Source organism: Ptychodera flava, chromosome 10 (genome assembly GCF_041260155.1).
Source record: "Ptychodera flava strain L36383 chromosome 10, AS_Pfla_20210202, whole genome shotgun sequence".
In the NCBI taxonomy this organism is placed as follows: domain Eukaryota; kingdom Metazoa; phylum Hemichordata; class Enteropneusta; family Ptychoderidae; genus Ptychodera; species Ptychodera flava.
The window spans coordinates 31,556,106-31,572,408 of NC_091937.1; the positions used below are offsets into that span (position 1 = coordinate 31,556,106).

At 42.1% G+C, this 16,303-nt stretch overlaps 1 protein-coding gene and 1 pseudogene across 1 annotated transcript; both read right to left on the reverse strand.

Moving 5' to 3' along the window:
* LOC139142515 (hairy/enhancer-of-split related with YRPW motif protein 1-like) overlaps positions 1-3,037 on the reverse strand; it is a 53,123-nt pseudogene extending 50,086 nt beyond the window's left edge.
* Positions 3,038-6,565: 3,528 nt separating this feature from the next.
* LOC139142518 (creatinase-like) lies at positions 6,566-15,622 on the reverse strand. Its single transcript, XM_070712470.1, has 6 exons — positions 15,402-15,622; positions 12,662-12,854; positions 11,550-12,162; positions 10,312-10,426; positions 9,289-9,536; positions 6,566-9,040 (listed from the first exon to the last, which is right to left on the reverse strand). Exons 2-6 carry the CDS (start codon positions 12,830-12,832, stop codon positions 8,841-8,843), a joined length of 1,347 nt encoding a protein of 448 aa, XP_070568571.1. The 5' UTR covers positions 12,833-12,854; positions 15,402-15,622; the 3' UTR covers positions 6,566-8,840.
* Positions 15,623-16,303: the final 681 nt, after the last annotated feature.

Genomic DNA, 16,303 nt, shown 5'->3' on the forward strand with positions numbered 1-16,303 from the left:
CATTTTGTTTGATGAAACCCCAACAAGTTGATACTTAAATCGAGCACTTTTATATCTTTTTTGTCGTTTAGGCGTCGTCTCCTGTTATGTTCACCTACTTGCAAACTCGACCAGAGAAAAACAAACGCGACGTTTTTTATAGAGCAAGATAAGGTATCCAGCGGTGTGTCGCACTTCAAGTGCCACAACAAACGCGAACAGTTGCCACAACAATGGACGCCAAGCCCGTGATGCCTACTCAGACTGGCATCGCCTCACACGACAGCCTTCCCTTCGCAAAACATTTCTCTTCACTTTTATTCCCGGTGGTTTTTGAAACGAAGTAATTATCAACCCTCGCTTTGCCATCGAAGTGCACGACAGGCGTCGCCCGCAGCTTTGATAGACCATAGTCCCTCCACTGTGTATGGAGGGACTGTGGATAGACGAATCGTACTACTAAGGCGACTTTTAAACAGTACTCGAAACAGTAGCGAGGTATATATCGACAAGCGATACGGTATCTCCTGGTCATTTGTTTTATGAGGCCCTCATTGTTTGAACCACCCCGTCTTATCATATCAAATAACATCATGACACTTGCTACACAGGAATGATAACAATTTTCAAAACTTATGCAAATATATTTTCTCTTATATATCTATATGACTACTTCTGACCATATAATTATAGAGAGAGAGAGAGAGAGAGAGAGAGAGAGAGAGAGAGGGAGGGGGGTAAAAAAACTTAGTATCAGCAACGCTTGCCAGCGCAAAGCATCGCTCACAATGTAGAATGTTATCATTTACAAATGAGTTTTGTTCGCACGAAATGGCGGGGAGTTGATACACACTGCTTGTCTTGACAAGCTGAATACCGTGTACTTCGACAACAAAGTTTCGTGGTGAAACTATCGAGAACTGGGATATATATAGTCAATATACTGAAGAAAAATATCGGAAATCATATCACAGCCTTGTCAATACTAGTGAAATTTGTGACGTCATACCCTCAAATTATTACTGATAATGTATCCGATTATCCAACAGTGAGGCCAAAGATGTTTTCTACATCTACGAAGTCAAATCTATAAAAAATAGCTAGGATGTACCGCCCTCTGGCCTATAATGGACGAAAGCAAACTTTGCACTATACTCGGCTATGCCTTGAATCGTGCATTATGTCGTACAAAGTTTTCGTCCATTATGGGCCGGGAGGGGGTTACTGACGCTTGTGGGATTTCACTTCACTGTCGATTTTCTAACCTCGTGGAAGATGACACCATGCTTTTGAACAAATCAATTTGAGCCAACCGAAATCGTTTCTATGGTAACTTATCCCTCTATAGTCGAGTTGACGTTTCTTTTCGTTTCCTGTAAAAATGTTTGTGTCGCTTTAGAGACGCGCTGCTAGTGTTGACCGCTTCAATACACAATACGACAAAACGAAACAGGTCATCGTGAATCTCGAAGCTGTACGTTTGCGCTATCTTTTGTTAAAGCTCCAAACAGTTTAAATGGGGACTTTGACATTGTATAAGTAGACGCTGGGCGCAAAAAACATGTCTTTTAGTATGAAAGAGGTTTTTTAGACAGTCCAAAAATGCGAGCTTGAGAGAGAGGAACGGAGAAAGATGGCTTTAAAGCACAGATTAAGCGATGACGTGGTTGAACAGAAGGAGTGTCAATCGGCTCGTACGAAATTCCACTTCACGCGGATTTATTTGACGTGAAAGAGCTTGTCGCGTCGCTCTAGAAATCGCATCCCCCCTGCGAATAACCACTTTCTAACAGCGGGATTTTGAGATATGAATTCCGAGGTATTTAGAACTCTCGGTTGACAAAAGATGAGGCAAGTGTGCGTGAGGGCAAGGCGGAACGAAGCGGGTCTTTATCGATGAATGAAACCGGCCTGTTTGTTTTGGGAAGGGGGTTTTAACGGGTGCTTAGGACGGTACAAACACTAAAAATCATTTGAGATCGAGTTACTTGGTAGGTACACATATTGGACAACGGTAAAGTACGGCGGCTACGCTACAGAGACTACCATAGTAACTAAGTCGGGGGGGGTGAGGGCCGAAAATACGATCGCTGTCGGGGTTTGGGTATAAGGGTGAAATGATGTTGGATGAGTGAGAAACGGGCAAAGAAGAGAAAAATCAACTTTCCGCCAATGATATGAAAGTATGAGGAACTTGCGCATTTCTTGAGTCATGTAAATGCCAAATAACAGAAAAACGAGGAAATGATAAGGGGATATAAGAAAAACAAACATAAACAGGTCAAAGAACTGAGAACAAGGATGGAAAGAAAGGGATGGGGGGGGGGGCAAAATGCCCCTCCAAAATACCTCAACAACAAAAAAATGCGTGTATATATTCAGAATAACAGTACCAGGCATGGACAAAAATGCTGGTTTAGCAAATCTTTGCTCCGTATATCTTGGCTACCGTCAACCTTGTTTCGAAACAATAGGAGATGTACGATGATCCATACAAGACTGAGGGATATTTGATTAATCCCGACTTGGTGTCGACATGCCTCCGGCATCATGGTGAGCTCGTTATGCGGGCATGCATCGCTAGACAACCCCGTGCCTCGGTTTACACGAGCGACTCCTATTAATCGTCACATGGCTGTGTTGGCGGCGTGGTTATTAAACGATTACGGTGACAACTGCCTTTCGGGGTAGTGCCGAGGCTTCTCGCCCGCCGCTTTGGGTCTGTGCTCCCTTTTTTAGCTAGGGACAAATGATGAGTCACGCCCGGTACGCGGCCTCCTTTTAACCGGAGGAAAAAAAATATATGTGCCGTTATCGCACGACCTACCTCTTGCTCAGGTATTGCATGTCCGTCGTCATACTGTGTAAAGTGCTCAAATAATCCACACATGGTAGTGTGTCGTTGTGGTAATAGAATCTGTAGTCTCCTCGGGACATCGTCGGTTATCAACTTCAGAGAAGTCTTGTCGGGTTGAAAACTTTAGGGAGGGGGAAATTTTCTCCCTTGCGTCGTTCACTTTACATATGTTGCTCAAACACGGTCGGTAGGGTTTATGACAGGTCCCGCGTTGCCCAGGTGTGATCGATCAGACCCCCTATGTTGGCTGGCGGTAGCAACAAGTGGCTCGACGTCATCCGGCCGAGATTCGATTAAATCTAACAGAAACCCTCCCTCCGCTGGTAAAATGTGCAAATTTGACCTATTTTGCGTGCACGGCTATTTCTGTTACTGATATTTTCAATATCTGCTGTAATTGGGAGAGGTGAACGGTTTGGAAGCTGGCAATAAACGGACATACTAGGGCGACATCGAATTGATCTAGCGTGCGAACCTTTACACTGCGAAAATGATTTATCACCTGCAGTGTCAACACACTTCACGTGCCCGCTGACTAAATATCATTGTCACCAATCGAGAGAAAGAGCCAGCCATAACTGTTCAAGAGTGGGTCTTTAATCTATGACCACTGTGCACCAACATTCCTCCGCCTCCCGGCATCCTCCGATGACCCGTTCGGCGTTACGTGCGGATTGACCGAGTCAGCTCGCCAAGCCAGTCACCCCGAGTAGCCCTGCACTCCCCGAGAGTCGAGTGCCCTTGGCTTACCACAATGCGCACGACTCGCAGGCGAGTCCTACTTTCCCTGGTCAGTCAAAGACTCATGGGATTCGTCCAGTATTAGATTAGGACTAACTCTAGAAGCCGACAACGGATTGAAAACTAAAATTCATTGTCAAAAAATATCCGTTCTCAAAGGCATTTCTGCCGGAATCAGCGGAATGGATAAATTGTCCACGCTCTTCAAGTTCTCGACCAAAACTTGTCAACCTCATCATCTATACCCATAATTCAGCTCTGCCTCTCTCATTTGAAGTAATCGGCGGACACAACTTTACCACTGCACACAAAATAAGTCCGCGCCCGTGTGGCCGTTATCCACTGCCCCGTATCATAGCAGAGTTCGCGCATGTTTCAAATCTAATCGAAAACAACTTTACATTGAAATTGATATGCAAACAAAATGTAAAACCAGCGACGTGCACTATTGATATACTATGAATTAATTCTCCGTAAATTTTGCACAGATGATCAAAATATTGATAGTATACACAGAAAATTGCCGAATATTGCATCATGCACCGTTTTAAGAGATAACGGAAATCAATGACGCAATACATGTACGGTGCCCTCGCACGGTTGATAAGCATTATCGATGGAATTATCAAACAAATGATGCTGACGTCTTTCCCCACCGTCCCCATGGTGACAATGTCTCCTCGACTATTGATAATTCATCCCTATCGCCCTCTCAATTGCCATTACGAACATCATATGTGTCCTGTCCCAGTGTCATTGTATATGCATTGTACACGACTCGTATTTATCAGGAGCAGTAATGTATGTATGTATGTATGTATGTATGTATGTATGTATGTATGTATGTATGTATGTATGTGTGTGTGTATGTGTGTGTGTGTGTGTGTGTGTATGTATGTATGTATGTATGTATGTATGTATGTATGTATGTATGTATGTATGTATGTATGTATGTATGTATGTATGTATGTAATTGTATGTATGTATGTATGTATGTATGTATGTATGTATGTATGTATGTATGTATGTATGTATGTATGTATGTATGTATGTATGTATGTATGTATGTATGTATGTATGTATGTATGTATGTATGTATGTATTGTATGTATGTATGTATGTATGTATGTATGTATGTATGTATGTATGTATGTATGTATGTATGTATGTACGTATGTGAATGTATTGTATGAATGTACGTATGTGTATCTATGTATCTATATGTATCATATGTATATGTGTATCTATCTCTATGTATCAATGTATGTATCTATGTATGCATATGTTCCACTATTTAAGAGCTCTATTTGTCATTTGCCAACAAGGTACGAGTGATTCTCGACCTTGTCTAATTGATCGAGTCACGCGGGATCGATCGAGTCGCACACGAATGGTCGGCTGAGTTAGGTAACAGCTAAAATCCTCAATTTGGGGCAAAAGCGGCCCCTGTCTCATCGTAGACTTGTCTCTGTACTGTTTATTCAGAGACTGGCTGACATCAAAACACGAAGAGCAACTAAAACCAGCATCTTGAAGAATCTTCCCATACTCTTCTTGCTGTTGTCTTCTCGCCTCAATTTCTAAATTTCTGACCTGACAAAGTAACTGTGTAAAGCACAGACAAGGAGCTCCCTGCCTGTAAGTATAGACTTTAAAGCTTCTGCCATTGAAAAATATACTGATTTGCTCCAATCTCACACTTCAGGGCGTTTCCCGTGATAATGTGAGGCATGTAAGGAGCAGTGAGATAAATAACACATAAATGTCAAATAAATTATCCCCAAAGTGATATCACTACTCGATCACACGACGACTGCACCTAAGCTGCATAAAATGCAGACACACTTGCGGAGAAAAAAGGGCTTTGACCTTGATATGTATCTCGTGTGACCTACATTCTGAATTACTGGCCGCGCCTAAGTACGCGATAATTATCACTAGCTTGATGTTTTTAAACATTTCCGCGCTTTGTTTACTTTTTCATTTAGCGCTCACCTGGATCAGAGATAGGGTTGAAATAGGCGGAATGGCTCTGTCATTACGGATAAATAGATAGGAAAGTACTATCTATTCGTTCTCATCTACATTTCGCTCAGTTGTGATGAAGAATTGTATCTCTGCATCACCTGACTCGATCTCATTGTATTTCTATTATCGATATACTGTTCTGTCTCTTGTGCCTATCTGCATGATTCAAGATTGATAGCTGTTTCTTCACTTCTTTGTCTCTTCTCTACCTCTCTGTATCTCAGTCCATTTCCCTGTTTCTCTTTCTTTGTCTCAGTCTGTCTCTCTGTCCGTCCTCATTTGTCCCAGTGTCGTTCTCTGTCTCTCTATCTTTCTGCCAGACTCTATCTCTGTCAGTGTTTCTTTTTGTCAGTCTCTCCGTTGCACTGTTCATGCCTCTGTAACTGTCTGTTTTCTGTCTCGGTACGGTCTCTCCCATTGAACCACTCTCTCTCTCTCTCTCTCTCTCTCTCTCTCTCTCTCCTCTCTCTCTCTCTCTCTCTCTCTCTCTCTCTCTCTCTCTCTCTCTCTCTCTCTCTCTCTCTCTCAACTTGTAGCTTTACAAACTTTTCTGTAACATACCGAATGAGAGGGATGGTATTTTAATAAACCTAACACGTTTTTCGTTTCAGCCACAGCGTATTGTTCCAATCCTAGACCGAATAGTATCTCCGCCCTTGCCGAGTCTGTGAGCTCGTGCTGTTACTGCAATATGCGATTATTTTTTTTTACAAAAATTAACTTTAAATTACAGCGTACAGGACTTCAATTGATAAGAAAAGTGTCGTACCCTTCAAAAGTTTCATATCACATACTTTGAAAACATTACATTACCCTCGCTATAATATGATCTACATGATAAGGTCATGCTCTACATGATAAGGTCATTCAAAGAAAATTCTTCGTTTGCCGTCCTTCGATTTTTAAAAAACCTACCAGCCAGGGGGGGGGGGGAAACAAACACAGACGAAAACACGTGTATTAACATATAGCTCAATTTTGCTTGGTTTCTTTTGGAAAAATGATACCTTTATTTGTAATAGTGTTAACATTGTGTTTAATTTTCTCTGAAAATCTTCCAGCACGCGCGGACGGCACACAAAGAATTTTATTTAAAGCGCCCAAATGTGTGAAAGAAATGAGTGTACTGTATTTATTTTCAAACATTGACCGTTGTAACACCTGCGCTTATGATCTCTTGACAGTTAAATTTGCAACCGCGTAAAAACCCAGTAGGGCTACTTCTTGAGAAATAGTCGATACAAATTTTATCTACTCCGAATAAAACATTTCAGCAGTAAACCACACCCAGTGACGATATACGAGGTTTTGACCCGTTCACGACTTCATGGAGTGAACTGGTCAAAATCGAGTGGTATACCCGTTACTGAGGTGGTTTTACTGCCATTATATCATCATAGCAGAATATTGAAATTCTGGCGGGAAACGTGAACACAGGAAGTATTCTCTTGCTGACAGCTCGCGCGTGTTCTAAGGCCAAAAAAACCCCAAACGTTTCTGGTCAGGTCTTTCTTTAAAAATGGTGCGGCGACGCGAATTGTATTTTTTTCCCTCAAGGGAGGGAGGAGGGTCAGTTTTATAGTTTTATCAATATAGTCACATGACATGCAGTCAGTAATCTAGCCCCCCCCCCCAAAAGAATTTTGTCTTTCTCTTCAGCCATTTTGGTTTGGTGTCAGCCGCCGCCGCCGGCCACAAACAGAAAAAAAAGGGTGACGCGCTGTTGTTCAAGTGACGCGCGCGCTGACCAGTAACATTTCTCTCTTTTTTTTGGCCTAATCGTGCTATATCGCGAAATTCTGAATACTTCACTGTTATTTTCATGCTTCTACCAATCAGATGGCTGTATTTGCGGCAACACTATACTGCAAGCTATAATTTGTTTTATCAAGTCCCGGATTCACGGGCAACAGACGATATATATCTTTGTGTGTATACAGTATGAGAAAATACCATATCCATCGATGCGACGGGGATCTGCTGTCGCTATGGTCGGAAAGAAACGTTTGGGGTTGATATGTAAAACTGTTCTTTGTGCTTTTAATTGTTCAATTATTCATTTTAATGGTTGATATATTTATTTGTGCAGGTTTGACATGTTTAATTTTTGACAACTTTTAACGACACCTCTTGTTCGATGATAGTTCAACGATTTGTGCAGTTCTTCCAAAAATACGGACATGCAAATGACCTTGTTTTATCTTTTTTTCTGACTGAAAGGCAGGTCAAAGTTCTAGCCCCACTTTTAGGCCATCATTGCTTCGTGTTATCGGTGACTAGTACTTGTTGATCGGCGTGTGATCGATAGCTACTCTTGCTCCCAGTACAGTTGTGATCAGTGACGTAAATACTGAGAACGAGAACTCTTTGATACCGTGTTGGTAAGAATATGTTGAATGACCTACACGCAGGCAGGATTTGAGCCCATGAGTCCAAACCACAACACACGATCGGCTGTGTGATTGCGCTCAAATTCCGGCATCGAATAAAACTGACCCCGGTTTGCCACGTCAGATAGCTCAACGTTATAATTTTGAACACGAGTGATTGTCACAGGTTGTACTTGCAGTCACATGGCGCCAATTCTTTCTCAAACTTTCCGCCCACTCACTTTCTCGCGAGCGTCCTCTCCCCTGTCCCGTGTAGCGTTGAATGAAAATCATCGGACTTATGAGGGCGCTTTAAGAGGCATGTGTGGTTTGCATGTGGGCATCCCAGGAAAAGAAATCCACACAACGAATAACGTGATATAGCTTCAGTCAAACCATAAGTTTTCTTACCCTGAAAAAGCTTTGAATTTTTGGCCCAATATGAAATTACATATTTCATCTTTGTTTATTTGGTCATTTGTTCATAGGTCATTTAAATTTTTTTAGGTCACTAAAATTCATTTGCGAACAAAAAACAGGGATATTTTACTCGATGCGTCGTGCTGGCAAGGCAGTAATGTGAATTTCAACATATACTACGGTGGCCCAAAACTACCTGTTCTCCGCATTTAAAGTCTGCGTCGCATTCAATTGTTTTTCTCTCACATATGTCTCCGCATTCAAAGTCTGCGTCGCATTCAATTTTTTTTCTCTCACATATGTCTCCGCATTCAAAGTCTGCCCATTTTCCACAACAAAAATAATTAAAATATTATTGAAAATAATCATAGCTATCGTCCCGTCGAAGACTTCACATCGTGAATTGAAATATACAAGAGGGAGAATGTCTGCATACATAAATTTCATTATTTCTTTACGACCATATGCTCTGGTCCAAAAGGAAAATTTGTGATGTTTTCTGCTCCATCCTCCGTCACGACCAGGATATCGTGCTCCCTATATCCACCTGCTCCTGGCATACCCTCTGGAAGCATGATCATGGGTTCCATGGAAAGCACCATTCCTGGTTCTAGGACCGTGTCGACATCTTCTCGTAATTCCAAGCCTGGAATAGAACAATATGGTGTGGGATTTCATAGTTGTCACGAGCAGTGTGGAAAATATAGGTGGCCAATCACAGGTTCGAGACAATATTGAGTACGCCATGTCTTCTGGTATTTTTAGGGGTGTGTTTATTTTATGCGGGACCCTTTCTTAATTTCCTCATGCGTAGGCTTTAAGCCTTGGGACTACTTTTGGCCCTCCCTGCCATCCCCCCCCCCCACTTCTATACACTTTCATTCTTCATCTTACCGGCCTCTCTGCCGTAATAGTGACAAATTACACCCATCGAATGTCCATAACCAAACATCCTGTACTGCAATAAATCGTGTTTCTTGTAGATCTCATTCAGTTCGGCGGCGATGTCGCAACACCTGCTGCCGGGCTTGATCAGCTCGATCCCCTTGCAGTGAACTTCGCAGTTGATCTCCCACAATTCCAAGTGGCGGTCGGAGGGGATGTGGTCGTAGAACAGGGTCCTCTCAAGTGCGGCGTAATACCTAGGTAAAATATCACGGAGATAGGGAGTCATTCTCAAAGACTGCAGTCTTGTTTTCTTCGTGTAGTCTGCCACGGAATACTATTTTTTTTATTCAACCATGGACTGATATCCGTGTGTATTCCTAAATGGGGCGATTGGTTGACCTTTTTGAAACTGTGACGGGTGTGATAATTAAAGAAGTTGTTACACTGTGACAACTTGCGGCCGGAGACTAAGGAAAAGTGTATAGACGTATAGACTTTGAGAAAGCACACACATATATCCGTGTTCTATCAACTCCTAAAACCAATATATGACAGAATCTCGGTGCGCGAATTAAATTGCATGCGTCCTTCTTGCACACAAAAGACTTACTGGTCCAAAATCTTAGTTCAGCGACTTTGAGTTGAACGTCAAAAAACCCGAGTGTCTATGGTTCAAATCTCTCTCTCTCTCTCTCTCTCTCTCTCTCTCTCTCTCTCTCTCTCTCTCTCTCTCTCTCTCTCTCTCTCTCTCTCTCTCTCTCTCTCGTACACTTGATTGTCTGTGATTTGAGACATTTCTCGTTTATTTATGATAACTTGCGTGAAACAATTAAAATAGGGAACTACGTGATACAAGATATTTATACTCAGAAAGTGGGAGGAAATGTCCATTCCCTTCAGCCCTAATGCGCAGACTCCTCAATTAGTTCCAAATCAATATCTTTGGCATAACCTTGCATACACAAGAGCCCCTCGCTTGCCCAAGACGAGAACTTGTTTGTAACTAGTTTATGCACTTCTGTTACTCACCCAGCTATCATTGGAAAGCAGTTTAGATTGATGACGTCACCTTTCTGAATCCGTCTGCTCGTCACTGCGTTGTGAGCGCCACCAGTGTTCGGTCCGGACTGGCACCACACCCAGGCTGAATGAGAAAGAGCAGTGATATGACCAGCCGTTGTAGTATATGTATATAGGATTGCAAGCCTAGTTGCTATTTGCTAGGATTTGTCTTGCTGCGGATCCGTAGCCCTACCACTCCCTTTGCACAACCAGCAAAGGGAGTGGTAGGGCTACGGATCCGCAGCAAGGATTTGTCATGAATGTAATTATGCGAAGGGGGAAAGTCGAATATTACTTCTTTGCCACTGGCCGGGCAGAAGCACTGCAGCCGGTATAAGGGGGAAAGTCGAATATTACTTATTTGCCACTGGCCGGACAGAAGCAGCCGGTATCGTGAGGCTAGACAAACAGACAAGGTAATTTTTCTCCTCGTCTGTGCTACAAGCGAGTCTGTTCAACTTATGATACAATGGCAATGATTGTGATGACATAAAATTTTGTTTCATGATGTTCCATTGCTATGGAAGACCGGTCACGACATGCGACATGCGAGTTTTTAAAACTGCGATCTGCGGTTAGGGCTAGGGTTAGGGGTTAGGGTTTGGGTTAGGGTTAGGGGTTAGGTTTTCTCTCGTAAAAAGCCTTACTTCGCTCTCAACCCTGGAGGTTAGGCCAAGGGACAGAAAAATTGTAACGGCATCACTTAGGGTTAGTTAGCGTTAGGGGTTAGGGTTAGGGTAGGGTAGGGTTAGGGTTAGGGTTAGGTCGCAGATCACATATAAAGACGCAGGTCGTATGTCGCAGGTCTTGACCGGTCTTCCATACATGTCGGAGTCCTAACGTGGCCGCTATTTCTCCCAGGATGTATCCATTGTAGAAGTATGTAGAAATAAGCTCGCCTCTACCTCTGTAATCCATCGTTAGGAGGAGAACGAAATGACATGTATGCAAACGCCATATTAGTTTTGCAACTCGCACGTCGCAGTTTAAGAACTCGCATGTCGCAGTTTAAGAACTCCCAGGTCGCAGTTTAAAAAAACTCGCATGTCGCATGTCGTGACCGGTCTTCCATACATTGCATTTTCAAAAACTCTTGAACGCGGTTGTGTCGCCGAGAGAAATTCTACAACACATTCGTTTTCAAATTTCTAGTTCGGTAGAGACTTTTGAATGGATGATCGGTACATTGGAGGAAAGATACTCACTATCTCTTAATTCTGCATGTGGAAAAGTTTCAGCGATTTCGCGAACCATTGCCTCGGTTCCCGCCAAAGCAACTTCATGTTCACCGACACCTTCGCCAAGAGCATCCACGCACGCCTGGCCCCCTAAATCTGCTATGCGAGCGCCCTCTTTGGCCAGAGCAATCTCTTCAGGCGACTTGACCATTCTCATTCGCATGGTTGGGTCGCCGACATCGACAAGTGGTCGGGATGGTAACGCCTTTTCCAACGTTTTAAACTTTTCAAAATCCACGTGATCGAACTCCACGCCGACTTTGCCAACGTGGTCTTTCAACACGCTGCCGACGGCGTGGTAATAATTGTCCTTGTGCCAATCGGTGTAGATGACGTTGTCGGCTTGGCCAGCGCGTCGCCATGCCAGGTTGCCGTCGACATTCGAGGACACCAGGACGGCCTTGTCCATAGTTACAATCAGACCGAACGGCCGACCGAACGTATAGTACAAGAAATCACTGAAGTAATTGATGTTGTGATGTGACGTGAGCAGACTTGCCACAAGGTCATTGTCTTCCATGTGTTTGCGTAGTCTTCCGAGGCGAGTTTCCATCTCCTCCCCGGAGAATGTTGGTACGACCTTAGAAGAGTAAGGTAATAGATTAACACAATCAGAAAACCAACAGGCGTATATTAGAACCTGCATGCAACAGACCCTGAGAAGCAAACTCTGTTACAGGGTCTGAAAACTTGGAAAGATTCGAGCATTGTATGAACTGAACTGGATGTGGCCTGACAGTACAGCTCTGTGAACTCGTGACTGAAACATGAACGTGTGTAAAGAGCAGTGTCAGGTATAGCAGAGAGTGGCAGGGTTGTGCAACATAAACAACCACGGTTCTACACAACCATAGTTTATGGTTGGTCACAACCATAAGTGATGTACACGTTGAAGCTTCCCGCTTGCTTTTTTGTCTTCTTGTTTCACAGCCACCTAGTAGTATGATATCTTGTTCATGTTACTTCAACACCATCGGTATAAAACAGCAACAATAATCCTAACAAAATGACAAGAGCATGACAAAAACAATGACGACAGAAATGACGACGGGACCAGAACTCGCAACTATCGCACTCACCTTCGGCCCATGTCTTATTTCTACCAATCTCGGCATATCCCTGTTTCGGGCTTCTGCGTCGGCGCACTGCCACCTGGTGGCGGCAGACAAAGCTGGCGGTATCCGACGAACAGCGGCTTCTCCCAGAATCTGGTGGATCGGTGAGCGAGCGTGTAGTGCTGTCCGCAACATTTCTGTTCTGAGTTTGTACGACCTTGAAGATGGCATAGTTGAGGAAATAAAAACTGGGTGTTAAGACCTCAAATGTGTACCTGACCTCAAACATAAATGCGTTCCTTAAATTTTTTCTGAAACAAAAAAGGCCCCTGCCACTTCCCTTTATCATGTTTATAGAGTAGGTATATCTTATATAAACGCTAGCCATGTAGAGCTATCACGGGACAAGACAATAGATTAGTCAAAAGGACAAGTACCAATGTACACATATCGTTCAAACCACAGGGGATGGCCCGGGGTATTTGGGGCGGGTCACTATTTATAAACCTATCTTTGGGGGAGGGTCACTTTTAACAGAAGCTGATTTTACTGCTAAACCTTGGATTGTCCATGTGATGTTTCCCAAATAGGTAATCACCGTCGAAATACATTGATTCTTTTAAATTCGTACACATGATCCACACGCTTACAAGCAAAGACGATGCAGTGGTATCCTACATTAAAACTGATGAAAGGCAAGAGACAAAATCATATGGTTAAAAGTGTCCGTGATATTACAAGTGGCAAAGTGTATATCAAACGTCTATAAATGCCCAGATATTGCTATTTTATATTGGAAAAAAATGTTCATAGTTTTCTCTTAGACTACCATGTAATGTGGATCAACATTTTTGGTGAAATTACAAAATCCAATTTCTTGTACACATATGCACTCGTAACCATCCTACTCTAATCAAGCACATTTATATCAATTAGCAAACGTCTATAAATGCACAGATATTGCTAGTTTTATATTGGAAAATAATTATCTATAAATTTCTCATAGACTACTATGTCTAGTGAATCGACATTTTCGATGAAATCCAAACATCGAACTTCTTGTACACACATGCACCTTTTACTTCCCACTTAGGGACTGGTCCGTTTCATCGGCCTGGGGGTGGAATATTTTTTGCCGACGTCAAAAAGTGGCTGACCCCCCCCCCCCCATTCCAACTTTCGAAAACAGGCTGATCCCCCTAGGGCCAGCTTTCGAAAAGAGGGTGACCCCCCGCGCGACAAAGGTAAAACGAAAGGTGGATAATTCAGATATATATATATATATATATATATATATATTATATAATATATATATATATATATATATATATATATATATATTTTTCAGTGTATATATATATATATATATATATATTTTATATATATATAATTTAAACATTTAGTCATTCTGTATTTTAATGAAATTGTTGTCATGTCAGTTGTACGATAGGAACTTAAAAGTGTCAATTCTAAAGTTTGAATACAGTATTTTGAATGGGCTGTGAATGTACTCCACTCTTTTTATGCATAAAGCAGATATCCAGAACTGTTGTTAGAAAAATGTGATTTTGAAATATTAGTGCATGTTGCTTTCTAACACTGAATTCTCATAGAGGAAACACAAAAGTATCAGGAACTTGTCATGCTTTTCATATGAACTGCAGATTTCATAATGATCAGTACACTTTGCAAAACAGAGTCTGACTTTCAATTCACAGACATCAAGAAATATCTGACATAATATCTGTGATATATTAATTTACTGCGCCCGAAGGGCGCGCCGAAAAATATTAAACATACAGATATCTATAATATATATACATAGCTGATATATGAAAGTCATGCAGCTGAGCTGAACGGCATGCTGAAAAATATTGTTCGATATTTTAAAGAAATGCGCCCGAAGGGCGCGCCGAAAAATGTTAAACATACAAGTATGTCAGATATATATACATGTCTGATATATTAAAGTTTTGCACTAGGGAGGGGCTCTGAAAAATGTCTTATTATTATTAAAGTTATGCGCCCGAAGAGCGCTCCGAAAAATGCAACTGAATGATGAAATTTGTGGCTGGCACAATGCAGTTTTCGCAAGTATGAGCCATGCCGAAATTAAAAAACACACTGACCCTCCCCCCCCCCTTATTTGGCATTTCAAAAACATGGTGACCCCCCTATCACCAAAGTCAAAAACAGGGTGATCCCCCCATGAATCCACCGCCCCCAGGCCGAAGAAACTGACCAGTCCCTTAAGCTTAAAGTAAAGCACATTTGCATATATTTTCAAGCATATACCCTCCCCTGTAATTTCTGTCTAGTCCTTATGTTACATAACAATTACATCAATCGTTATGTAAATTAGCCGATACTGTTTCAGAAATTGCATGGGACAATATACTGAAGTGGTTCGTGGGAGGGTCAAGTTTTAAAATGTTGGACGGAGGAGGGTCACACTTTAGATACGATTATAGGGGAGGGTCACATTTTATAGTACAATTCTTACACATGCACTATGTAGAGCATGTAGACAAATTCGGTCTGTCAGTGTTTAGAGGGACTGTGGTGGAGGAGTAAGTATTCGGGCATTTCTGTTTGGTCTAATCTTGGAGGATTCCATAACTGATGCTGCCGGTGTAGCATGCAGGATCAAAAGCCGCCGGTCACCATTGACCGTTGGTCAATGTTGGATCACACGACTTTATAAACAACAGACGTGACCTTTGACGACAAATAATGCACATGTTTTGATGTGCACAGTTCCTACCTCGAAATGCTCCAGATATCCTGCCGAGGAATCACCCGACGTGTGAGCGAGGTCGCCGTCTTCCTTTACGCCCTCTTCTCGTCTTTGACATCAGCAGCGTGCTGCGCCTAGCAAAGCCACGCTGCACTGTACAGACGGAAAAGTTTGACTCAACTGAACGGCGAGTTGCATACGGAGTAAAATCGGATGATCTGGATTACTGCGGGCGTCGCTTCATCGTTGACTGCCTCCCCCTGTTATGTAATCGCCGATAAAGGAGCATTCCATTATTACACCGGGATGGGTAGACAAAGTCTCTTTATGTCTCGCACAACTCACTTAAACCCCTTGCACGAGCAGTTCGTGGCATAAAAAATACAATACGTACATAACGTAGCCAGGTATATATTGACTTTTAAAATGTCGTGCAAATTTCATCATCATTTGCACAAAACACGAGACAGACATGCCTGGTCGGGGACCTGTAAACTAATTTGAAAGCTGTTCAAGTTGGACTGCGCATTTTACGAAAAATTTGATTTCTGACAAAAGATAGAGAAATCTGCCCTAAATGTTGCAGGTGTAAATGTCATAATAATTTGCATGGTTCAAAATTAAATCGCTCTCAGAAACCTATCAATACTATTTACAGCTATTGCACCAACAGTTCTGAAAAATATTATAATTTTTGACCAAAATGACAAAAGTAGGCTAAATATTTACATATTTAAATTCCTTGACTATTTAGATATATTTTATTCAGATCATCCTAAACAATCTAAAATCAAAATTAAGACCTATCGGACAAGTCGTTCCTGAAGAGTTAAACTTTGTACAAAAATGACCAAAAAATTCTAAAAAAAAGTACAAATATGTAATATTTTTTTAATTTAATGCTAACTTGAACTGAAATTGAATGCATT

Bases quoted from the DNA above. Each gene is read 5' to 3' on its own strand.
- LOC139142518 (XM_070712470.1), bottom strand. From the start codon at position 12,832: ATGTTGCGGACAGCACTACACGCTCGCTCACCGATCCACCAGATTCTG. The intron at 12,163-12,661 runs GTGAGTGCGATA...TACTCTTCTAAG, and splicing joins AAATAAGACATGGGCCGAAG to GTCGTACCAACATTCTCCGG. The intron at 9,041-9,288 runs GTAAGATGAAGA...GTTCTATTCCAG, and splicing joins CTATTACGGCAGAGAGGCCG to GCTTGGAATTACGAGAAGAT.